Raw genomic sequence first — 27,228 nt, 5'->3', positions numbered from 1 at the left:
ACATGTCCCTGGATTTTTCTGTTCTCTTTAAAAACAAGGGGGGGGGGGGGGGGGGGGGCAGGGAGGGGAGACAAAAAAAATCTTGAAAGCTGAACATAATGCATAGAATTCTATACATAATCAAATAACAACAGACTAAAGCAAGCAGTAACACAACTGGAAAAAATGTTCTAACAGCGACTCCATAAGAAATTTCAGTTCTAGGAATCTTTATGCCGAACCAAGTTACATTTTTTATACAGCATTAAAGTAAGTTTTATAAATTGAGGCACTAGAAACAAACTTACACTCAAATTATAGCTCAAATGTGTCTAATGTGCAAACTGAAAACAGGCCATTATCGTACTAGAAATTTAGAACCTAAAAGGTTGTATTAGGCTTGCACTTGCTCACATTGACACAGTGAAAACTACTGGTTTTGCAGTTAGGAGTAAAAGCAGGTTCTGACTGTTGGTTCCAGTCACCTTCCTAGCTTTTTCTCATTGTCCTCACTTGCTTCATGTATTCTCATCCAGGGAAAAAAATTGGAGAGGTTCCTGTGCCACCCCATTCAGCAATGTTTATATAGAAATGCGAAGCACCTGTCCTTGGGCACAGTTTTATCTACAGTGCTGTATTCCCTTACTTCATCCTGCTCCCCCACATCACCAAGCTTCTACAGGGTTAATACATTTCTTTAGAATTAAGATACTCATGTTCTACGAGGGATGCTTATTTTTACCTTGTGATTCGCATTTTCCATGGGGTCAGGGAGTACTAAAGACAAGTAGTCTTCACAAAATAAACAGAGTGATCACATAGCAAGAACAACTTGAGAGAGAAAGGAAGGAGCTCATATGGATACGCATGCTGCTTTCCTTACAAAGAAAAGTATTTCAAGTTCCAGTGAGGTTTCCACCCAGATGCTATAGCTGGCACCCTCTAAACCCCTACATTAAAATATACCTCGATATTTTAATCAGGCACTTAAATAGAAAAACAAAGCAGTAACATTTAACATAGCTATTGTGACAACTTTTCTGTAAGGCCAGAACATTTTGTATGAAGTACTCAGGAAACTTAATGGTCCCACAGAAACAAGTAGCTCATGTCGAGGGCTAAAGGAATGGACAGTCTCTGCCTAGAAAAGTGTGGGGGTGGCAGGGGGAGGGAAGAAAAAAAGACTGAAATATGGTTAGCAAATATTTGGTAGAAGCCATTAACTACAAACTTATATACTTCCTGATCTACTGCAAAATGCAGTGTAAGGTTACTAAACCCTTGAGAAGATGGATCCAAAAATAAACATTCAATGTCCTTTAATTTACAAGATAATATTTCCTTCCCCCCCAAAAAAAATTTCTCCACTGATAACAAGCTCCCTGAGGGAATACATTGTTTTTAAATGATGACTTTTTTCCTTGAAAAAAAATCAATCTGAAGAGTTCCAGCTATCAATAGTTGCCTTATTTTGAGCTGTAACACAATTCTGATCAACATTTCTTTGGAAAACATGGGTTAAACCAACCAGCCACTGGTCCTGTAAGAGGGACCCTGATCTCCCTTCTTTTAAGTAGTATTCTGGAGATGTAACTATTCTTTTAGAACTGTAATGTATATATTTTAGTCCAATACACTTCAAAGTTATAGGAAAATTCTACCTAAAAGATCTCATCTACCAGCATTTAAATGGTTGAGGTGGAAATTCAATTGTAAGGCTAAACACTTGAGAAGGTATCTTTATGTTATGCAAGTCAAGAGACAAATGAAAGAATCTACAGACACACAAAATATTTTTATGTTAAGGAGAATACCAAGTGTTTAAACCATTCTTAAGTAATTTATTTTTTACTGACGATTTACAAGGCCTTGATTATTAGACAAAATAGCGTATTTTAACTAAACTCAAAAAATACAAACCAATACAGTATAGAAGGAAATGCTATATGGTTCCGTAGAATATATCACACCCAGTGCACGCACTGCTTCATTTTTCCCATCTGAACCTATCTGTTACTTAAAGGATTTTTGCAAACAATGTTTTGGTCTAGCCAACATGTAGTGTACAGTTTCAGACCACTGAATTAGACTAATTCTGGCATTAGTCTACGGTCTAAATCACTGCAGCAGATCTTTCAAAGTGTTTAGTGTAATCAAAAAACTCATCTAGACATTTCTGAGCAGCTAACAATAAACAGGAGTTATAGACTGCGTACAGTTCAGTATGGTACATTAACTGAAGCTAAAAGTTTTAGTATGCTTATTGCCAATTTCTCCCAAATTTTAACAAGCAGAGCTTCTTTGCAGATACATTATTGCTGAGAGTAGTAAGGCTGTTGAGGAAAAGGATATCCAGGTTGTTGAGGTGCCGGATATGGTGCTTGTCCAGGGTTTTGATACATAGGTGCAGGTGCATACGGCAGACTATACTGACCATACATGTATGAGTTATAGCCCATTGGCATCGGCATAGGGCAATACCTGTGTGGGGTGGGGGAGAAAAAAAAGCATATTTAGCTGCAAAACACTGATGATGTTACTTTGCAAATAACTCATTAGTAGATACAAAAAGACATGCAATCACCACAAATGCTTTGCTTTCCTTTTCTTGCAGCAAAAAGTGTAGTAACTTTCAAGCATCAAACATGAAAAAACCTTATAATGCATGGAACAAAAACGCAGACAGAAGGTGAAGTAAAAGCAACTTGCTGGAAGCAGAACTAATCTAAATTGATTCTCTTATGTTTAACATCATTGCATGTATTTTAACATTTGCTGAGCCTGCTACTGGAGGAGAGAGCAACTGCCTTCAACTCCTCGTGATGACTCCAGAAAGATGGAAAAAAGCATCAGAAGAAAGCACACTACTCAACTGGAATTTTCTTCTGATTTTTCATCATCTTTAGCAAGATACCAAGATTTGAGAAATGAGATATGCCAACACTTTTGAGATAAACAACACCAACTGATTATGCAAGGGCTGGCAAATCACAGTTAAGGAACTGCAGTTCTATCTCCCTTCTTCAAAAAAAAGCCGAAGTACAAAAACTTAAAATGAACCCTCCCACAAATGGTATCCAGCAAATTATTCCAATTAGAATTACATAATAAAATCATCTTGCTTCAAATACTAAACACATCTTCAATTGCAACAATAACTGATTTTGAAGTGTCACATGCAAACAACTGCTTTTACCTAACAGGATAACAAACAACTGCTTCAGTACTCCCATAGCTTACCCTGGGAAACCTGGATAAGTTGGGTAAGGAGGCCCCTGTGCCTGTGTAGGTGCAGCACCTGCTGCAGGTGCACTGGCTCCTGGAGTAGGAGTAGGACCAGGAGCAGCAGCAGGAGCTGCAGCTGTTCCAGAGGGTGCTGATGCAGAAGAGGAACTGCTTGCTGCAGAAATCACCGGTGGCGGTGGCCGTGCTGGTGGCTGTGGTTTAGTCCCCTAACAAGAGAAAGTGAATTAAGCTGCAGATTCTTTCTGGAAGTCTTGGAATCAAAAGCTGTGGTTATATGATTAGTTGATTTTTATTTGCATTTCAAACAGATATTCTGTATTTAGTTCATATAGATAATACTGTGAACCATCTAAAAAAGCAGTAAGCTTTCCATTTCAAATCTATAAATTACGAACACCAATAGTACCTAATACACCTCTCCGCGAAGTCTCTAGACTTTGCCCTTTATTTCACTTCAACACATTTCCAAATACACTAATATATTAAGGAGTGATATACACAAATTACGTATCAGTTTGGAGTTCCAAAGTATGGACCTGCTATTTTCAACCCATCAAATCCATAGCTTATATTTACCACCATGGTTCTGGGTGCTGGAGTAGGAGTTGACGATGCAGCAGGCTTACTTCCTCCAGCTGATGTGGTCTGATACGCAGGCAGAGGAATAGAGGGAGCACTGGGTTCCCTAGCAATGCTTTGCTGTAAATCTCTATAAAAAACAAACAAGCAGACACACAGCTTTAAGAATTTTTGTTACACACTTCAGCAAGCTAAGCTAAAAAGATAAAACAGAGTAAATCTAGTATTTAAAGCACAATCACTGAGCTAGCTCAAACTAAATTTGGAGTCCAAATCACTTCCACAGAAACAATCCTCTAGCCAACCCTCTGATTAACTGCTTACATTTATTGTCTAGTAATGTCTTCATGTTCCAACTCAATACTGTGTACAGATCACTGAATTAGCCAAAAGCTTTGGGATCAGAAATTATAGAATAGTCAGAACATTTAGCAATTCGAAAGCTCTCCTGAGAACCTAAGGAAACCTCAAGGCTATGGAAAAGGATAAAAGTAAATTTCAGTAATTTTCAGTGAACTTTGACATGTAAAGAGATGCTCAATAATAGAAGAAAAGCAATGTTGAATTGCTTATAGATTGCCCTAAATTAGATAATACTGTTTAAAAAAGAAGTCTGCTAGATAGTCTGCAATATTTATATCACAGTCAACATAAATATCAACAAAAACCCTGGCAAAAAATCTGAATAGCTTAGCCATTCATAAGCTTTCAAGTTCTCTACTCAGTTACCTCTAGCGTTGGAATTACTCTTGGTAAGGTATTTCAGTATCTTACTTTGATAAGATACAAGGAGGCTTTGGTGTCATGTTGCACTAGAAGCTGCCATTAAATAACAATTTTACAGTCAGCTTGTCATGAAAACTCCAAGGAAGCAGTTCTAAGTTACATATTGAGAGGAATGTAGCGCAGTTCTCAATGCAATGATTCAGTATTTGAGACTGGGCAGATTTTTCAGAGAGACTTCAGGAAGCATTTAAAATTTGAGACAGTTCTGCATAAAAATGATACGTAAACAGCATGTAACAGTTAGAACTCGATACCTGGCTTTCTAAAACAGAATACAGGAGAGACTGACAGAGGTACACAGTCTGTCTAGTTAGCAACAAGCTACAGGCTCCTATTACATAGCACACAAAAGGTGAGCTCCAAAGGATCACAAAATTAGCAACCTCTGCAGAAACTTCGCAGAAACAAGACTGAAACAAAAACTCTAAGAAAACTGTCTGCACAGTCACCCCTGCAGTAAAAAGGAATGATGGAGAAAAAGATGAAAATACTGCCTTCATGCTCTGTTACATATGCATATGTGTATCTCAACCTATTTCCTGCAGAAAGCAGAGTAACTATTCAACACTGTATTATACTGAAACTAACAAAACCAAAACTTAACATCTTAGGAGATTACTTAAGGCAGGGGTCCTCAAACTACAGCCCACGGGCTGGATACAGCCCCCCAGGGTCCTCAATCCGGCCCCCCCAGTATTTACAGAACCCTCCCGCCCGGGGTTGGGGGGGGAAACCAAGCAGCCGCAGATGACTGCCTGCCACTTCATCCGCGCGCCGGCCCCCTGGTTAAAAAGTTTGAGGACCCCTGACTTAAGGGATGGAAATAACAATTTTCTTAAAAATCATACTGCAAAGACTTAAAATCTGACTGCAAAGACTTACAGAGCAGTGGTGCCATTCGGAGTGAAGTATATTTTGACCACGAAGTGACCAAACACTTTAAATGTGAAGCCTTAAACACTGTTACAACTGATCCTCTCCAATGGGCATTTACTGGGGGGGGGGGGAGGGGCAGGGATTTATCTCTAGTTCTAAATGAGACACCACCTAAACAAATTTATTTTCACTAAGTGAAGATGCAGCCCACAGGCAGTATTTTTATTGTAGCTGGGAGCAGGGGTGAATGGGCAAAACACACATTTTACTTACTCAAACTGTGGGTTGGGCACACAGAAATACATTTTGCCAATATCCCAAATCTGATCATTGCCCCTAACCTTGACAGGGTTTCACGGGAGTGAACAGTTAACACATGAGGCAGTAAAAGCAAGCATGGCAGGTTATATCAACACTAAACCTACAGCTTCAACAGGGAACATCAACATACTGGAGATGTGAGAGAGTCAGGCCTATGCCTTGGTTAGGCAGCCTACAGCTTCCAAATTGCATGAAGTAGAAGAAAGGTAAAAGGGGTTGTATATAGTCACTAAGAATTAATTTACAAGTACAATGCCCAACTGAAAAAGAACAGTTCTACAAAGGATGAAGTTAGAAAAAATGAAGTTTGGGGGAGGGCTGAGCATCCTATTCATGGCATGGTACATACACAGAACAACTGCAGTTTCACCAACTGAAAATTCAGTAACAACTAGCCCGTTTTATAACAGGCTATGTGCTTTGCTAAAAGGCAAACCTTTTCAGTTATGCTTACTTCTTGAAAGGAGAGCCTAAAAATCAGGGCTGAAGCACACTGTACTAGCCTTATCACATGTGGAGGTCAACAACATCATTAGGCACTTTCCTTCACACGCAGACAAAATCTGCCTCTCCCCTGCAATGCAGGCAGCCCACATATCTAAACAGTGATAAAATATCAGACCAGATCAGACTACAGAAAAGAGGTGGAACACCAGTGTTTTTCCCACCACCACACAACGCACATGGAAGGCAATCATATGCTCAAGTATTTGTCTCATTTCTCAAACTGAAATGACAGCAGGAGCAAGGTGAAGAAATCATAAGTTCCTCAAATAATAAAATAATTATCAAATACATGCCAAAAAGAGAGAGTGAAATCATGGTAAGATGAAACAAATTAATGCTGAAATATACATAGGAACAGCATACTTCAAAGTAGATGTCTCCATTTATTTCTCCTACCACTTTCCTAGTTTTTCAGGGGAGGGGAAAGTGGGGTTAGCATTAAGGCAAAGAAGAGGTGACAGTCTTTACATACCTATCCTCCCTTTCTCATTTCATCAAGTACCATAATAAACATGTCCCCAAAGATGAATTTCTGATAAATACTTCACCCTTCCCACAATGCTTAAATAAAAAAATCAAAATCTTACTTGAGTAGTTCATCTCTTTCAGTCTTGCGAGCAAAAACAATGTCACTGCATTTGTTTTGGAATTTCAGCAGGATTTCTGTCAGCTCATTGTAAAACTAGTTAAGGAAAAAAAATACATAATACGCTCAGTCAATACTTTCAGACTCTATGCTAGCATATTTCTATGTATTATTCCAGTTATAGGCATCATATTACAACAGTGCCCAGAACACGCCATTGCAGTTAAATTTGCTAGTGCTTTTCAAAAGTAAGTATTAGTCAGCTGTTGTCAATCCTTGTAATACCATACAATTTTGTGGGGTTTTATTAATATATTTGTATGTGTCTAAATGTAAGACTAGTTTAAGACAGCTAGAACATATTAAAACCAGAACAAAACTAGATTACTTCTGGTGATAACTATCTTCTTTGAAGGGTATTTTTTCCTTTTGATTTTACTGCCTTCAGTCACTTCCACATATTCCATTTGTATAGACATTTCAGAGTTTTATTTTCTTTCTTCCTCTAGTGAGCTATCAATAAACCACCACAAAGCACTTAGTACAGAAGCAGAAAGGCACTTTCCAGAAGCCCAGATCAAACCAAGCAAGGTGAATAAAGCCCTCTTCATGTTTCCTCACGTATGCAAGAGCAGTATATAAAACACAAATTTGATAAGATGATTAAATATCATGGGAGAACAGACCAAAGAATTCCTCGGATAAACTGGCTCATCTGGATACTTCAGCACCAGTCACTCAGCTGTAATTAATAACTTTTCCTATTTTATATCAAGCAATGCTCAGAAAAACTTACTTTTCAGGTAAGAACAAAGAAGCATTTCACAGCTGTCAAAACCTTCAAAACTCAAGCAACCTCACTTCAGCAGTAAAATCCTCAAAAATGCGCCTCTCATCTAGCATGTCTGCAAATTTCATTACGATTTTATTCACATATCATTGTGTAAATACTGTCATTCCAAACCCTTAAGCATTACCGTACCTTTGTGCCTTCTTTCAAATTGGCTACAAGTTCCACGAAGTTATCATTTGCTACAGCTAAGCTCTTCAAAACTTCTTCCCTTAAGTTGGATTCATTGTTTGATTGTTTCATCTTTGAAAAATCCTGATGTGCATTCTTAAAAGAAGGGAAAAAATAAGCAGTGAAAATAACACAAGCTAGTTCTATATGTTTGGGTTTTTTTTCCTCTTATTGCTTCTACCCCCTTTTCCCAATACCTGCCTTTCCCCACCTTCCATTGACACACTCTACTACCCAACACTTGCCATCTGCCAAGTGCAGTGGCTATTTCAGAACTATACTTACATTAACGCCCTGGCAGTAGGTATCAGCTAATTACCTATTCTGTTGCTGCCTTCAGCTAATTCTCAAGCTCATACTGCAGACTCTCCTCCAGACACTATACTAATTAGGCTCTCTCCTGTACTACTCTCCATTGATATTCGTAAAACCACACTGAAAGTTAGTATTTTTAAGAAGTACTACATCAAATTTGGTTGACATTGGCAAGCTATTAAGAGAACAGGGAAGTGGAAAATTTACAGAAGGATCATCTCATTTCTTTGGGGAAAAAACAAAACAAGCAATCTTAAAAAAAAAATTAAAAAAAAAAAAAAAAAGACTACTCCATTTGCAGAAGCAGCCAAACTTGAACTCCGGGACATTCAAATATCAAAGGAATATCCATCAAGATTTTGAAGTATACTATTGTCAAAAAACAACTGAATACAAAATCCTTGATAAACACTGGCCACACTGTCATTTAGAAACCATTTTTTCCCTTTTGGAAAAGCCCCTTATTCTTGCAAGCCAAGATGTAGTCAGAAGTTGCTAGTCATCTCATGCACAAATAGGCACAACCATACTCGCGTCACTACTGTCACTTGTCCAAGCACTAAGACTTTGCCAGATGTTTCAGGTACCTGTCTTTAGTGTTACTGACAAGGCTGAATTTATAAATAGATTTATAAAATGGGAAATTATCATAAATTTTTACTTTGATGAGCTTTGCACATGCTAGAAGTCAAGCATGTTATAAACAGAAATTAAGATAAACCAAAATGGACTTCAGAGACCCAAAACGTCTTCTAGTAGACTGTAACGATGGGTCTCCTGTTTTACTAGAATACTAAGATAGGATGAGGGGAAAAATCAAAATAAACCCAAAAGCTTTTTAACACACCAGTTCAGCCTCCTTCAAGGGCAAAGCCATCTGCAGAATTGGGCCAAGAAAAGGTCCAAGAGAATTTACACTGGAGCTCTGGGAGGGTCTTCTGACAAGTCACATTTTCTTTCCAGTGAACACAAAAAACACCTCTGTATTTTTCAGTGATCAGAGGAGTAAAGGTGTATCAACTGGCCTACAACAGATTATCAAGCAAAACAGAGTAGAAAGCAAAGTGACATTTTGAAAGCACTGGAGAAGTAATCATTGCCCCTTAGTTTACGAGGAAGGAAGAAGGCATAAGGGTATTGTACCTGAATGTTTTTCAGAAGTTCTTCCTGCTTTTTTAGAGACTCTTGCACTTTCTGTGTGTAACTTCCATAGATTCTCTCCAGCTCAGCCATAGAGATGGACTCTTCATTTATAGCACCATCCTGTGCAAGTGCAGTCAGGAATTTGCTTGTCATGTCAAAGTTTACAGATTTCAGGTCATTTTCCAGTTGTTCTCTATCCTTCTTAACTTCATCCAGATTGGCCAGCAAAGTTTTTAAGACATTAACAACCTAGGCAATAAAAATAGTCAGAAGTGAGCATGTTTAGAGGAATTACTGCAAAAGTATACCCTATTACTTTTTTCATCACTCCTCACTGATGCTGGGAACACTACTGTATGAGTATTTGTTTATAAATGTGTTTAAAAAGACAAAGCATAACAAAATGCAACAAAACAAAGATCTTCAAGAATTTCTCAAACTATGTTCTCCTCTAAAGATTTCCTTCCGCTAACAACACTGAATTACTACAAAGATTTTTAAATCTACTTTTTTTAAGAAAAACCTGATCAGATACCTTCCAATAGTATATTCTAAAAATAGCAGTCAAAAACACTACCTTCAAATCACTCCTATGAAAAAAGTAATTACATGGCTGTAGATAAGCCATGACCTTCTCGGAAAGGAAGTGGAAATATTTAAAATACTGGGCCACGTCTTTTACATTACCTGATCGCCCCAAGACCTGAGCACTACACCCCAGCACCCTACATAACAAAAATACTCATCAAGGATTACTCCTTTTATAAAGTCAACCAGCCTTGCTGTCCATGGCAATAGATCTTGCTCACACTAAGTGTAATAAAATACACTTAAGTTGCCTTTTTGTTTAAAATACACTTCTTTTCCAAATGTTAGTTACTACCTGTATCAGTTGTGACAGATACAAGAGCAGCCAGCAATTAGCTTCCACACCAATTCATGTAAGTTCGCCTCTTCTATTCAAACCAGAAAAATATTTCAATGCTTTACCTCATTTCCTTGTAATGTTTTTGCTGGGTTGGCAGAAGGAATGGCTGCATTGAGTTCTGATTCTGGCTTACACAGAAGTGCAATCGTATCCCGGTGAGACTGGTAGCGCTCTTTAACTTGCCCATCTGCTTGCACAGCTTTATTCAAAATATTATGGTAATTGGTTCCCTCTGGTGGTGGGAGGAAAAAAAGCTTGTTTACATTATTTCAAAACTTGGTCTTATCCAAGTCTTGCACCAAAGCAGTTTTGATATTTTTCAGCAAGTCTTAACACATTACGAGCCTGCACATTACAAAGTTATTAACATATAAATAAAACTTACTTCTAAGTTACATTTTAAATCGTGCATAAACTAGGAAGCTATGATAATTCTCCAGAGAGGCATACAAAACTATGAATGAACACTGGTTTCAGCTACCCCCCAGATTTAAACCCCTGTAACTTTGCCAAACTAAGGCAGTGGTATCAGTCCCTTGTTAGCTTCAAAACAGTACATATTAAGTGCTCAGAAAACATGCTATAGCAATGACACGAAGCAATTTGACTAATTACTGGGGGAAAAAACCCAAAACACTAAAGAGGAAAAAAAAAACACCTTGATGGGAAATAACAAAAAAAACCACAAACAAACCCAACACAAACCACACAACAACCACCAAACCCAACGAAAAATACACTAAATTATTTTAAAAGTTAACTGCAACCAGATTCTTCTGAGGGCAACCATTTTTCATTACATATGCTTCCTGAAAATTTAGGATGCACGTGCACTCCAGGGGTGCAAAAGCAGTAACAAACTCTCTGCTATCACATCATCACTCAACTCCAAATAATGGTGCAGACTGCAATAAGGATATTTCAGCATAACATCTCCTATACTGAAATTTCTATATATTTAAAGATAATATCAGAGCACTGAAAATTATTTTAAGCTTGACGATGAGAATGGACATTTTTAGAGCATCCACAGAATCAAAACCATGAAACATGACATTTACCTGCCCTTAGAGGCTTATAGAGTTCATTGGATGGTGTTCTCTGCCAGCGTTCTTTGAATTTTGTTCGCAGGTCATTGTCTGTAGTTTCTTCTTCGTCTAATAATCTTAGTGACTACAAAAGTAAAATGATACATACATTAAACCGTCCTAAACACGAAAGTTACAAAATATACAGCTAGTGTAGAAAATATAATGAATGCTTATACATCCCTTTATTAATTTAATTTGGCAAATAAGAAAACAGGCACACATCACCCAAATTTCTGTAGAATACTTCCCCTCCTCCAAACAGTTTTAAAAACGAAGTATTGTAAGGAAACATCTACATACAATTGTACGGACTAAACACTTTTTGAAGTGCTGTTGAAGTTATAGATGTTTTGGATAATTGCACACATTTTCTATTGCCATTTTAAAAGTTCAGCGGTGGTGCTTTTTAAGAATGTTTTAGTGTCAACAGTTGCAAAGCTTACTTCATCTAAAATTTCTTTGTTCCTTTGTAGCAGTTCAGGCAGATCTTTGATCAGCTGATCAACAGTCTGAATTCCTCCCTGTTCAATCACAGACTTAGACTTGTTCAAAATAGACTGAGGAACAGTATCACCAGACACATCTTCAATAGCAGCAGGAAGATTGAGGGAAGCCAAAACACTGAAAAAGTCAACATGTTAAATAGCAACTTGTTTGTAGTTTTATCTCATAGCTTTATCCTGTAAATAACACTGCTATCCAAACAACCACACTGTCAATTACAATGGAAACAAAACTGAGAACTCTAAACTTATTCCTAGCTTATACCTCTCCAAAAATATGCTTCAACGCTCTTTAAAAGGCTAAAAGAAATCCTAGTCTTCCCGCTCTTACAATTATGGCAAACATTTTCAGAATTAACTATCTGGTAGATAAAGAACTAACTGCCTTGAGATACATTCCTATCTTTCAGCTTGATAAAATTTTGTTTATTACTATTTATTTTAAAGCACAAAATTTTGGAGGAAAAAACATCATGTATTGAGTCACTGGTACAATCAAGCTGACCATTGGAATGTGAAAATCCTTCTAGATTACCCGTGCTGGAACTTTTTTGGAACAAGTGTCAGACTCCCAAGAAAAAAAAAGAGGGAAGACTGAAGAAAATAAAACACTTTTTTAATAAGCTTTCAATCTTACCATCCGCAGAAAAGTAGTTCTAAATAACCCTGCTATGGCTGAAGTTTTCCAGCCTACCATACAGTAACAAAAATCCGCTGCTGCAATCTGGATGTCTGCAGGATGCAAGGTAACCAGTGTTTATAGGCTGTTCTGTAACTCCCCCCAAGAAATTTAACAAGAAGCCATACTTACCCATTCGCCAGATTTGTGGCCTCTCTCATCTGGGCTATGTGCCTGTTTACTAGATCTGCCTTTCTCTGGTTGTAAATGCTCACAGACTGCTGAACTTGCAATGGAACCATCTTCTCAAACAGGTCTGCAATTAAAGTAGCATAAGTTACTCAAATTGCACTGTGACTTTAAAAAGGAAACAAACATCTTCGCAGCTCTTTTGTACAGAGACTAAACAGTTTAAGCTATGCTCCCTTACTCCGAGATGTCTTAAAAATATACACAATTCTAAAGGTTTTTAGATTTCAGTTTTTAAGACTGAAAATGAGTTAGAAATAATTTAAAGGCATTACATTTAAAACAATTGTAGGATTACAAATCAGATTTTCCTTAAGGCTTCATTTCTCGTTTTGCTTCTTTAAAGGAAGGAAATGAGAAAAAGAGGATCATTTTTCACAACTCCCCTGTACAGCCAACAAACTGAAATTTTTCAACTTTATGGATGGGCAGCAACCAGGTTAGTTAAGATTGCACAAACTCATACCTTTCCCTTATATTACTGTTCCTCCTGAAATTAAAAAGGTTGCTTTAATATAGGAAATAGAGTTGCAGAGAAAATCTGAGAAAAATCTTTTAAGAGAAGGGCACATGGCAGATAATTATCTTTAACCTGTGGTTTATTCTTCCAGTACTTTTATCATCAAGTAGTAGCACAACGAAGTGGAAGAGACAAAAGTCACTTTCAAAAACACTGCTGTATGCTTAACAATTCATAAGTAAACACCTACTTTTTCATCGTACAAACTTTGGTGGCCATGGATTTCACAAGTTAACAACTACCCTGTTCGCTCCACACTCTTCGCTTACCAGTGAATTTCTGACTGAGGGGAACTACAACTGGAGTAGACTTCACAAGACTGGCTTTTCCAATAGACTCCAAGTCTTTCAGGTCAGGAACCCGGTCATGGTAAATGAAGTCATTGTCTTTTTTGGCAGCTGTAAGTGCACGGTTGATTTTGTCAACCAGATCTTTAACATTTATATATTCATCATAACGAGATGCCACTGTTTTCACCAAATCTGCCGCATGCTAAAAAAAAAATTAGAAAGAAAAAAACATTAAAATAAAACTTTTCTTTCTCCCTTTCATATATACTTAGGAAAACATATGAGCTTCCCAGTCAGCCAAATAACTACTGCCTACATATAAGATCAATTTATTATTTCCTTAAGAAAATATGCTCCCCTCTTACCTATTAAAAAGGACAAAGGAGACTTTACTCGTTGAAATAGTTCACTGGGGTAAAAAAAAAAAAACCAACACAACAACAAAAAACAGAACAGTCACCAAGTAATATCTTACAATAGCCTTACTATGTCTCCCCAAAAATCCAAAAGAAGTAATCATGAGTTAGAGGCAATAACATTTCAAACACTCATTCACAACAAGATTTTTTTAAAAAAGGCAGTGTGCCATCTTCATGTTGTTCCATGAAGCACACAGCTTGCTTTTGCAGGTACTGTAAGTTGTTTCTCAACCTTGCTCACATTCAGAAAGTAAGAGGCCAGAGTCATGCTTTTCACATCTGCCACTAAATCCATCTAACCTTCAGCTCAGAAGTTACAGAAAGTATGCTTTACTCCTACTGCAAATTAAAATAAAATATAAGGTCTGCTCTCTCTGTTTGTCTGCTCAGCCTATCTGATTTTCCTACATCCAGTTTACTGCAGGATGGATGCAAGACAAAACATTGTCCTCTGATCATAACTGTTCAATCCTGATCATATTTGTATTGTGGATGTGTAAAAACAAAACAGTAAGCAGCAATGTCAGTTGAGGTTTACATAAACTCGCCACAATTCAAAGTCAAACTTCTTGGGATTTTGAGGTGAAACTTGAGCTACTTTAGAAGTGAAGTAAAGTTTGAAGTTTGCTGAGATTTTTTTGCCACTTTCCATTGTGCCATAAATCACACAACAGTGGTTTTGGTTTGATACAATACTACAGTCTAACTAGCACTTGCCAGAAACAGAAAATGAGATAAGAAACAGGGGTGTGCATAGATACTTTATTTTGGAAGAATTTCTGGGGTGGGGAGTGGGGGAAGATTAACAATTTAATCCATCTTTATTCTAGCTTTTAAAAAGGGAAATAAAAAGAAAGTATTATTTTATAGCAACTTAATTTTTCAAAGCCTCAACAAAAAGGGTACTAAACCTCTAATTTGCACTAGTTATGGAAGCACTATTTTAGTAATTGTAGAGAACATGAATTACGTTTCATCTTACTAAGTGCATTAAACAAGACACAGGATTTTAACTTCTGACTACATGCTGTTCATGAAGCAGTGCTAAAATAAGTAATAGTGGAGTAGAGAAGCTCTTCAGGCTTCACAAAAAAAAAAAAAACACAACCCAAGCTTTAACTGTTCAGCTTGAAGGGATACTCCCTCTAACACAACATGGAAAAATCATAGACACAAACTGATTTACTATGTAACTTAATGATAATAACTGGTATAGCCAGACCTGTCACAGGTGAGCACTAATAAAAAAAATAATCAATATCCTATTACAGTAGAGTCCCAGAAAAGAAGGTCTGCTAGGCAGATTTGAAACTCAAGAACAGATACACCTTCATCTACCACCTAATAATTCATAATACAACAGCTTGCTATTAAAAGTTCATATAGGCACTTCACTGTCATGCAAGCATACAAAAAAGTTTCAAGCTCCACCCTCCACCAAGTCAATAAATGCATAATGGTAACTTCAGAGACTTAGATGTTGACATTTTGAAACTCCTGCATTATCAGTAAACAGATATTGCACACAGATCCTACAAAGTCAGTTGAAGCAGCACTTCATTATTTTTTTTTCTAAGGATGAAGGGATTTGAAGTAGTTCCTTTTTAGCCATTTTCTTTCATACTGTACTAAAAACATGAGAGGACCTTACTCATTACAACATCTGAGTCCCTCTAGAAACCAGATATAGAGACACAAAAAAAATAAAGACTAAAAATACAGTTGTTTGTACATTTTTCAAAAATTTTTCAGATTTAAATGAGGATTGCAGGAAAGGAGCTGGGTATAGACCAGGCAGAACTTTAATGTTCTGGGGATTTTGTAATAACTTAGGAAAATTTATTAAGAATCTGTTTTATTAGCTATACTAAGATATGAAGCCTATGCAAACAAAGATACAGACTTAACTTGTCAAGCAGTATCAAATCGTCCAAAAATCATTAAGCACACACCTTTATAAAAGCTAGAGATACCACCCATCGCTGCAACTGCTAATAATTTGATTCACATGATAAACATGCTCCACAATTTTTTAATACATTTCATTCTTAGTTACTTGAATTTTAGAACTCTGAACTAGCTTTTCAAGATTTAAAGTTTTCCCCATATTTTTCAGAGAAGAAGGAAAATTACCCACCTGTAACCTCCCAATTTCTTCACCAAATTTCTTCTGCTGTTTTGCCAGGATAGATTGATGATATTCTGCATTGGCCTGCATAATGCAGTGCTTTGCAGCCAGAACAGGAAACACCTCCTGGAAATAAAAATACTGACCAGGGGAAAGTCCAACCACATTAACCACCACAGACAACATGGGATGCAGGAAGAAAAAGGAAGAAGAAAAGGAAATTAGAATCACCCAATTAATGGTTTAGATCGGTTAAAACATTAGAAGTAAATGTCTGACACCACATGACTTTGCACTGATTAATCCAGTTTTGGTGTTTGGTTTTTTTATCTGTTGCTGCAAAATTCTTAGTGTCCATTATTTCAGATAAACTACAAATTACATTCAAGCCATGAAGTCCCAACATTTACTTCAAAGATTAGAAATGCATGCATGTATTAGAAAGGATAGTTGCAAGAACACACCCAAATACCCCCAAGAAAAAGCCAAGACAAGGGCGGGGGGAAGAAGACAGGCCTTTTGGGTGGGATGGGTTTTTTTGTTTTCTCTGTATGTGTTTTCTTAACAAAGTACACTTAGAACAGCAGCAGGCTTATCAAGAAAGTAACTACAATTATGAAAGCAAAGAATAAAGAGGACCAGTAACTACTGAAACAGAAAGCAATTTAAAAGTCATTTTCATGCTTTTATATAAATGAACTTATCTCTGCAGGAGTACCAAGACATGAAGAAGACATTATGCTGCAGCCCACAGTATAGGCATGGTCTTTGATCAAGGATTTGGCCTTACGGTTCTATTTCTTAAATCAAGAACTGGAAAACCAGAGTGGTGTTTTAAAGACCTCAGTATATAAAGACCTGCTTCACATTTGTGCAAACCCACTGCGCCACCCAGAGATGAGGGGGGAGAAAAAAAAAAAAAAACCCAAAACCAATAAAAAAGGGTGTAAATTTGGAAGACAAAGCTGTCTGGGAGGCCTTACAGCTGGACTGACATCCCAAGTCAGCCTCTATTTCACAGTCCTACACATGTAGCTTTTCTCAGACCTGGTGTTAACTCACGGAACCAGCAAACCTCATTATGTTCTTTCAAATAATCAACTGGCAGATTACTTGGCAACTGGAACAGGGAGCAGATCTATGGCTTAGAAAGGTCCACAACAACAAAAGACAGAGCAATGGCTTTATTATATCTCATTGCCTCTCAGAATCAATCAAACATAATACCTAAGTGAGAAATAGCCCCAATCTGTAAAATGCTACAGAAAGCATGAGAGGATATACGTGCATACATAGAAGAATCTATCAAGCTAAAGCCAAGCAAGATACCAATTTAACTTTAAAAAAACAATATTGTTTTCAAACACACATATAAAAGGCCACTGACTAGCCTACAAAGTAATTTGTGTTAATTAATTGCTTAAGAATAAAAATGCACACTTTTACTTTAGTTCAGTAGCTCTTACCCATACAGTCTCTACCATTATCATTCTACTCTGCATTAGAAACCTGGGGGGAGGGAGGGCAGCAGGGGGGAATGAACATTACCTGGTTTTTTTCCCCCCCCACAGGGAATAAAAGTGCCTTAGTCAAATAATTGCCCAAGTGTTTGCTGAAGACTGCATATTAAGTTACAGGACCAAACATCAAAAACTTCCATTTATCAATGGTAAAAATATTTTTAGTACTTTTCTAATGTATTTTTAGTAAATCTAGTATATTCCACAGTTTTTTTCTAACAAGACAGACACTGAAAGCTATTAGTGAACGAAAAATAACTGCAAATTAGCAACAAGGGATGCTTCCCATGGATGTTCAGAAAGAAGCACTACAGAAGACAATCTCCAACTTAGCTAGATACAGATTTCAAGAGTCCCACAATATCGAAGTAAATCTTATCCACCTGTTACACTTGTAACACCGTACAACAGGTTCTCTACTGTTTTATGATATGAACATAACTGATACACTTGATACTTCAGAATTATCTCAGTTTAGCCTTGACTGTTCATTTGAGTGCTGTTGGTTTTGGGAAGATGCAGAAGGTGTTTTTTTCATGCTCTTTGAACATATACAGTATAACAAATACATTGAAAACTTGCTTATTTTTGAAGTATCAAGATTGTTTTGGGGCACAGGAAGAGGAGAAGGCAGGCAGAAGGACAGAGGACACACAGGGACTTCCAAACATATTTTTCATTAACAGGTAAGTGAACAGTACCACTGTATTCATGCTGTCAACAAGACAGCATATTTCACAGAAAACATTGAAACTAGAAGCCAATTAAGCCCCATTAAAAAGTTGTTAGTTTGAAAAACAGATGTAGTAAGGCATTAAGTACTAAGAAAGCATCCCTAAATGCTATCACAAACATTTCAAGTTGACTTCAAAAAAAACGCATCGCAAGTAAACACACTTCATGTAGTAAGATTTTACTTATTTAAAAAAGCCACACTATCTTTTGCCTCCTAGATTCTTCGCTGTTTTTCAAATTACAGGTTTATTTCCCTTAAATGTAGCAATAGGTCAGCTTTTCTTGAGGATACATTTCAGGTGTATTTTATCGAGTACATTGTAAACAATAACAGTTATTCACAATAACAGAAGATCGCAAATGGTTTCCATGAGAGTTACTAACCTTGGGCAGAGTATCTTTATATTGACATTGTTTGTAAGCATCACCATAGTAATCTGCAGCTTGATTAGCTAGTTTAGCTATGATACCATCTTTCATTTTATCTGGCAGGAGGGCGAGAGAAAACAAACAACAGTTATGATTATCATCAGTTTCTACAAGCGAACAGATAAATTACTTCATCTTCAAACAGAAAGAACTGCATTCTAAGGGTATAGCTTTACATTATAGCTCAAAGGAGGGATCCCATTCTTCTCTCCTGACATTCAACAGCAGTTTCCAGATTCTCTACTTCAGCCATGAAGCTCAAGATTCGGTCAGGTGTACAACAGATCTTCTGGCAGCTGCTGGCATTTATGCAGGATTAAGAGTGATGCTTTATCTCACACCAACGGCAAGCTGCCGACAAAAGCTGCAGTCCCACTCTAACTCTGGCAGCTTGTTCCCAGCACTTCCCCTGTGCCACACAAGCGTTTGTGCAGCCATAGTCAAATAATCTAGCTGAAATCTAGTTAGGAAAAAAAACCTTAATTTTCAGCAGGATCTGTTCTCTAAGCCAACTCAAAATATGCTGAAGTGCAAGAGAAGAGAAGGGATTGGTCCTTTCCGTGGCAGTCCATACCACCGTTGGCTTACAGCAAGCATAGAAATGCCATTCCTAGACATAAAAAAAACCCACAGTTCCTCCAAGTGGCATCCACTACTTCATATCAAAGCCTCATGAGCCTAGCAGCAATAGTATTCCCTGCCTCACATGTTTACCCTGCTCCTGAAGCCAAAACTGTTAAAACAGGAACATGCTCATCTATCTCTTTTTATAATAATCTCTGGCCTGCAATAGTAATCCAGCCTTTCAAGAGAAGGCAGGCAATCAAACTTTGCACTTTGGCCATCCACTCTAAACAACTGCCCTTACAAACAAATATCCTCCGATTCAGGTGATTTATATGCACTGCCAGAATGATAAACATGAGTGCAGGGTATGCAGAGAAGTCTGCAGAGTATGCTTAATCGCCCAAATTAAATAAAAAGAATTTCCAAGTGGTCTTCTCATTCCAGCATATTCACACACGGTATCTACAACACTGCAGGCACAAGCTACGATGCAATACATTTACCTTCTATGAGGTAAATGCATTTAAAGTATGCCAGAAAGATCTTTTCACTGTGGAACAGAATCCAGATGACAAATGGAGAGAAAGGAGCTTGTGAGATCCAATAACTTACTCCTTTGCTAGAATGTTTTTGTCCAGTGCACTAAATATTTAATAAACCCCAAACAAGTAAAATCTAACTAGACTGTCCTTGTAGCCCCACCTAGTGTATGGTAGTTGCATCTTCCCTTCATAGAGCTTGAGCTCTAAGCCAAAAAAAAAAAAAAAGGGGGGGGGGGGGGGCCGCGTGCCACGGACGATGAGAACAACCCTGGCATATTAACTAATATTAACTAAATTTCCATTAACAAAGGACACATTAGAGGAGACTCATTTGTCAATGCAGACAGCTCAGGATAGATCTTTCACCATCCAAAAGCGTTAGGTTTTAGCCACGTATCTTCAAAATACGGCAACTACAACAGAAGCCTTGAGATGGAATAGTGAACATATGGAGATTTAAAGACACTTAAAACTTTAAGCAAGGCTCAGAAATTGAAGAAATGATGTGTGGTTATGCAGCGGAGTTAGATTTGACTGACCAGTTTGGTTTCTGCCAAATACTTCTGCTTCCTTTCAACTAGTGAATAAATTCAGTGCTATCAGAAATACCATTGTCAGCTGGTAAACTACTAAATGGACTGTCTCACATAAAAGAAAAAAACAAAGTTGCAGGTAAGGTCAATAGCCAATGCAGCAAGAAGCTAAATTTGAGTTGTGAGATCAAACTTTGAAGCATTTCCACTTTCAAAATGGGTTTCTGAAGCTAATCACGTTGTCAAACATTACTTCACAAAATGTCTTTCCAGCCAGGGAAAATCTCTACATCTGGCAAAATCTACAGCCTCTATAGTCAGATGATTATTAACTTTAATGTCCTCCTAACACTGGCAGACTTCTGGTCTTGGGAGTAGTCACAAAAACCTTGAGTTCACTGAGCACACATGGGTTTTGATCAGCCTTGCTTTGTCTTTTTCATGTTTTGGATAAGAAGAAATCAAAAAGGTGACAAAAGACCTCATTTTGTATGACAAATATGTAAGTGCCTGCTCCATCTCTGAAGGAAATTTCAAGCATTTGTTACCCAAACGTATTTCAAAGCAATACATACTAAAGTAACTGCTACCAGTAAACATAACTTATCAGTTGGCTGAAGGACAATAGTTTCTCACTGAGATTCTCCTAAAAAGCAGTAGGCTACAAGAATGTTCATGTCTTCCCTGTGAAGGGAAGAAACATCCCAGTTATGATAACCACTATCTTCCTCCACTGTATTCCCAACAACATGGGGAGAGAGAGCAGTTGGTGGGCAATCACATGTGACCTCTATGTCCTTAGTTCTACTTTTAGGTATCTGTAATTCCTAGATGCACAACTTTTTGTAAATACAGAGAGCAAAACAGAATAGCAAAGAGTAAGAGATCTTGCACTAAGGATAGTACTGTTCCACAGGAAAATTCTTTGAAGCATATGCTTTGTAATAGTTGTATTAAAATATGCAGCCTCTGAACCAGTATTTCACAATTAGTCTTTAACAGTTAAGGACAATTTTTTGTTCAACCTGCAGAATTTCACTTTCCGAAATAAACTGAGCATTGTCAGAGTCAGACTCTGTCAAACAGTTCCTCTGTTGAAATTAAGAGCAATCAAAACAAAATTTGTTTCCCCTAAACTCTTAAGAAACCTCCTTTGTCTCCTAGCACAGTCATTTCTTTCTAAACTCTCATTAAATCACTCCCCTGACAGAGGAGAGGAGTAGTGGCAACCCCTCTATGCACCATTTCTAATACTCTCAGTTCATTTAAAGAAGGTTTTTTGTCCTAAACGGGGAAAATTAAAAAATATAAACCAGCAAAATCATTTGTAAAGATGAAAACTAATGGGTTTAGGCATGAAAAGAAAGGAAAGGCAAACAAGACAACTGCATTGTCAGGCGAACCTTAGACAAATCCTTAAGTAGCATCCATAGTCTGTGTTTAACAACCTGCAAAGGGAGGAGGGGGGGAGAATCAGTAAAGGAAAAACAAAAACTTCTGAAAGGCCCTTTGCAAGCTCTTAATAACATAAAATTGTTTTTAAGTTTTTGAGGAAGTTTTAATGAACACAAATATACAAGCAAAAAACATATACCTCTTGTAGCTTTCAAAAAAAACACTTCCTGGGCTTGAGCCAACATAATAAGACTGAGAGTTCCAGCCGTGTCTGGAGAGATGTCCACTGTGGGTTCACGATTCAAGGCTGACAAAACCGTGTCTTTAATGTGTTGGAAAGCACCACTCGCAAACTAAGTAAAACAAAATAGTATATTGCCATTCATGTTTCCAAACATATTTTTTCCTCTTACAAATATAATATGTACAACAATTTACAAAAAATATCTTTTCCACTCTGTGGTTTCCCATTTGTTGTATAGCCACTAAAAACAATCCCTGTTCTTGAAGCCACTTACACAGAGACATTTATCAAAACAGGCTGAGTAAATGTATATTGACTACACCTAATGGCATAAGAACGTGGAAGCCTTAATGCATTCCAAAAAGAAGAAGATTATTACTGTATACTTTGTTGAAACTAAAATTTATACTAGCTAAAATTATTAAATCTCAAGCTGAAGGTTATTAGTTACCAACACACTTGGGGAAAGGAGTATGGAGAACTGTATGGAATTCAATCCTTCAAAGCTCGTAAATAAGTATTTCACCAATCCACCTTTGTACTTAAGAGGGGAAAAATATGTATATATATTTATGTATGTGCATATATAGCTTTAAAAATGAGACATACTTATTTGCTGTTCTAAGATTAATAAATCTGTATTTTAGGCATAAGCAGGGAGCCTCTGTACCTGATAGTGCTTAGCTGCAGCTTTTAGGCCTTCATCATTATCCAGATTCTGTTCTGCTGCAATCTGGCTTGCCAATGCTCCGCAGTTGAACAAAACACAGGTCTTCTCATATCCCAAGCTTGCCAGAGCTGCAATCAAGACACACAGTTACCCACCCATACTGGTAAGAAAAACTTCAGTACTCTAGCATCCTAGGTGAGGCCAATACTACTAACATCTGTACTTAAAGATACCAACAGTTTCAAGAAAAAAAAAACCAAAAAACAAACCGGACTTATAAAATCAAAGTCATCTCCCTTCTGAAGGCTTTACGTAATCTAGTACTTCCACAACATTTTTCAACATGATGAACTACAGAAAGTGGCATAAAAGCGGTATGAAAATCTATACAATACACAAAATAATCTGAAAGTCTTTAACTAGAGTACAGCTTTTTGGCTCCTGAAGATACAGAAATACATTCATTACTGAAGGATAATCTGAAATATGAACTTCCATGCATTAATCACTTCGCAGTAACTGCCCAATTACATGTTCATACCATATCTTGAATGCAAGATTAACGACCTCTCTCTCATTGAGACCAAAGATTTGTACATGCTCTGTACATTCTATCTATTGAAATGCAGGGAATTTTTCACCTCTCAAAGCTATTGCTTCAGACTGAAAATGTTGACAAATATCTTGGGTTTATGTGTACTGAAGCAGTTAAGCATTTACTTAAATCTTGTGCTCAGGACACAACAGTGTAGCCTGTCCAGACTCAACTCCTGTAGTACTTCACAGTCCCAGAGGATGGAGCCCACACTTCCAGAAACAGTAATACCTGAACAGGAACCATTTTGTATCTATTAATTGCTTTCAAAAGGTTATTGGCTACATGCAAGCACTGGAAAAATCTAACTGCAGACAGTAGTTTCTCATTACTGTTAAAGTGTCTAGACACTCCTTTTGGAGAACACAGAAAACTCAACTAGTGAATTTTTAATTTCACAAACACAAATAAAACTTTTAAGCTATCCTTAGAACATTGACAGTACTAAAGAGGCACGTGTGTTTCATTTCACTAACATCCAGCCTTCTTACACAGCTACACATTTATCTAACATCTCTGAAGCTTCTGTTAACATTCCCTGACCTGCACGAAATTGTCAGACAAGCAGCCATGAATCTGACATGCCATGTTTCCATTTTGTTTCCATAATTTACCTAGATCATCCCTCTTCTGTACTTTACTTGCCAGAATTTTTCTAAAAATATCTTGTACAACTTACACATCGTTCAAAAGACTAAAACACAAGGTAAGAAAATACAGCTTTAAAGTTTCTGAATTACAAAATTATATACAGAATAACTTTATACTGTGGACGGCATCTCAAGTGTGATTTACTATAGTAAGAACAGCTGCTTCGCAATATAGATTTTCCTCAGACTTATCTGTTTATAGCTCTACCTATTAACTTAAGCCAACATATTTCAGATTGCACGCCATGCTGTGTACTGGGTCACTTTTCAAGCAGCCACAGTATGTCAGCTACCCCTGCAACACAGACTTGGGATTCGGGGGAAGATGGGAAGAAAACAGTTTGCCACCACAGTGAGAGCCAGAACTCTAAAGTTACATCACTGCATCTTGGCCCCACTGAAGTCAAAGGAGTTTTACGTTGACTTTCCATCTGGAGAGAAGATCACCTCCTCTTAGAAGTCAACAGAAATTTTGCTCTCTCAGTAACTGAAAACTTTGCTTTACACTGAAAAACCTCACTGCTAATTCTGATCTGAAATACAGACACACACACACAGTTCATGTGGAAAGCAGCGTCTGGATAATCCACAATACAGCACTCTAAGATACACACTAAAGACTGGTTTTGTTAATTTCTTTCACCTAAGATCTACTTTAAAGTTTCAAAATACAACTTATTCCATTGCTTGTTAACTGAGCATTATGCACATCTCAGTAAGAATTTCTTTGATATTTCACACTGATTGTTGCATAAATCTCTGGCCATCTGACTCACAGTTTAGTTAGATGAGTATATAATTAGCGCACAGACAAGTAAGCTTTCTCAAGCTGCTGTAACATCACCTTTACTCAAATTCTCAGGGTAATCATCAACATTATGATTACCAATTCTTTTTCTTACAGTTATAAATCTCTGGCAATTTGCAGACTATGTTTAAGTCATAATATTCTGAACTTTACTACGAAACAAGATTCAATCATCATGAAATGCAAGCCCCAAAGACGACAGAACCAACCAAATTCTGAGAAAAAACACAGCATCTTCAGGAAGGTCTCAAATTATCCAGAAGGATGACTTAGAACAGTTAGAAAATAAAACAAGGAAAGGTGTGTACTATCTACTTACACATAAGAATTCAGTGCATTCTTACACACACAGTTCACACAAGCACAACTTTAGCAAATGTATTCAGAACATGGAAAACTACAAAGATTCTCAGTAGTTGCTAAGGAAGAACTATATAAAGGAAACAAACTTTAAAAAAAACTAAGAAGAGAATATGTAACATTTTTTTCAGGCTTTGTCTGGAGCTTCAAAATTGCAATGACCATCTTGCAATGCTAGTCAAGAACACTTAGGTATAAATAGAAGCAGTAAGGAATGATGACACGGAACTGAATAGCTCCTTACTGAAAAGTATTTAGTCTTAGTTTCTCTATTGGCAAGTGTTCCAAATCCATTTAATAATCCTCAATTTGCTGTGCAGAATTGTCCCTATAAGACTAAAACAAAACATAGATTCAAACTCCTTATGTTTGCAGGAAACAAACGCAGGTGGGTTTTTTTTCGTTCTACATGTTCAAATCTGTATGAAAATGTTTTAAAAATAAGTGATAGGAGAATAATTTCAGGGCACAGGCAGATCCTTCTGTTCTCTTGAAGAACATGTGATAGCAGACTAGGTTACTGAAGCCAGCTCCCTTCTTTGTGGAAGGGACCCACTCACTCACAAGCACATCTCATGAGGATCTTACTAATTTAGAACAGGAAGAGCTGTATAACAAAAACCTACTACTGGAACTTAATGTTAACTTGAACAATTTTGATTAATGTCAGTTGGGGTTGCTCCCAGAAAAAGTCAGAGGAGCAGACAGCACACCTATTATCAGACTGCACATCTATTTGTTCCTCCAGAAAACTAATATTAAATCTCAATTTTATAGAAATTGTTTGCATGTTGCCCATTTATTCATTACCCACGTCAAAGTGAGTTATTTGTTACCAATATAGTTGAACTCATTTGAAAGCTATGTTGAGAATACTAGAAAGACTATTAACAACTCAGCTATATAAAAATATACTCAAAATTTTGTATCTTTAATACTTGCACTTTCTGTACATTCACATACCCAATTTGGCAGATCCTCCAAAAAGTGATCCTTTATCAAAAGCATCTTTCCATGTAAATGTTACACAGACCTGAAAGTTGTGGAAAAGAAAGATCTTTATATTTCCAGAATTAAATAGGAAATTTTCAGAAAACATCCCAAATCCACATATTTATCATTTTATTTTCTAATTGCATAACACATTTAATTTCCTTGTAACATCACAAACATTGTGGAAATTTCAGGGAATTGTCAAGAGTTACTTAAAATTTTATTATACCTTTATTCCTCCTGCTGGTTTGCTCAAAACATTTCAAGCAGACAAGACAGAAGTTCTCAAAATAACGTTTCATCTTCGCTCATATTCTGACTGACAAATAGATTTATTTCCAAACCAAGATACTACCCTTGCAAGAAGTCTAACAGTCTGGTATAGTCACAGTTAAAGGGAATCACTCAACCAGGCAGTTTCCACTGTTCCAAATTACTGGCATATTTGGAACTATTTTGTAATACCAAAATTCACTCATCTTTATAAGTTAATTCAATAGCAGCATTATCAGGAAATACAGTCAGGAAAGAGAATGCAAGTAAAACCAGTGTCATTTTTATTACACTTTCATCATCTATTTCATAGACAATGCAAATGCTTCACAGAATCGGTTCTGAAGTTCCACAATCTGATTCCTTATTCAGCTGGTCAAACTAGCTGAAGGCAACTGGCATCACACCACAAAAAACAAAATTCTTCATTTTAAAGTGGCTGGGGAGAGAAGAAGTAACTTCAGAAAGAGCACTGTACTGTTTCATAATGTATTTTCCTCTAGCAGGAACGCTAGCACAGGAAGCTCTGGTCAACAGCTGCTCATTGCCACTTCCACTGACTACTACTTCCCTTTCATGAAACAGTTTACAGATTTGCAGAACTTGCTCTTAAAGCTTTCCAGTTTTCCATGTCTCAAGGTCTTCCGATTACCGTATCAAAACATTTACACGATAAAAAACACAGTGCAGTTCTTGGCTCTGGCTACAAGTGAATGCAGCTACATGTAAAACTCAAATCAGTTTGAACTGCATTAAAATTAATCCCTTACTTGTAACCTGTGAGTCTGAAAGACACTTTTTCTTTTAA

General features: G+C 37.1%; 1 protein-coding gene across 4 annotated transcripts in view; it reads right to left on the bottom strand.

The window, feature by feature from the left end:
* Positions 1–1,799: 1,799 nt before the first annotated feature.
* The window catches only part of LOC121086712 (programmed cell death 6 interacting protein), a 32,622-nt gene continuing 7,193 nt past the window's right edge, over positions 1,800–27,228 (bottom strand). Inside the window, exons 3-18 of one of the 4 annotated variants that reach the window (XM_040590813.1) lie at positions 26,118–26,187; positions 22,742–22,869; positions 22,027–22,180; positions 18,746–18,846; positions 16,116–16,247; positions 13,539–13,761; positions 12,693–12,816; positions 11,822–11,999; positions 11,349–11,460; positions 10,350–10,519; positions 9,360–9,608; positions 7,863–7,997; positions 6,882–6,976; positions 3,805–3,934; positions 3,220–3,431; positions 1,800–2,460 (exon numbers count right to left, since the gene is read on the bottom strand). In XM_040590813.1, the coding sequence (XP_040446747.1) occupies positions 2,292–2,460; positions 3,220–3,431; positions 3,805–3,934; positions 6,882–6,976; positions 7,863–7,997; positions 9,360–9,608; positions 10,350–10,519; positions 11,349–11,460; positions 11,822–11,999; positions 12,693–12,816; positions 13,539–13,761; positions 16,116–16,247; positions 18,746–18,846; positions 22,027–22,180; positions 22,742–22,869; positions 26,118–26,187 (2,382 nt within the window). In that variant the 3' untranslated portion in view covers positions 1,800–2,291. Of the gene's footprint in view, positions 2,461–3,219; positions 3,432–3,801; positions 3,935–6,881; positions 6,977–7,862; positions 7,998–9,359; positions 9,609–10,349; positions 10,520–11,348; positions 11,461–11,821; positions 12,000–12,692; positions 12,817–13,538; positions 13,762–16,115; positions 16,248–18,745; positions 18,847–22,026; positions 22,181–22,741; positions 22,870–26,117; positions 26,188–27,228 lie in introns of all 4 variants that reach the window. The other 3 variants (XM_040590811.1, XM_040590814.1, XM_040590815.1) reach the window with 3 other exon arrangements.

The sequence above is a fragment of the Falco naumanni genome, chromosome 4, assembly GCF_017639655.2.
Source record: "Falco naumanni isolate bFalNau1 chromosome 4, bFalNau1.pat, whole genome shotgun sequence".
NCBI classification, from domain to species: Eukaryota; Metazoa; Chordata; class Aves; order Falconiformes; family Falconidae; genus Falco; species Falco naumanni.
This window is presented reverse-complemented; position numbering and strand designations above follow the sequence as displayed.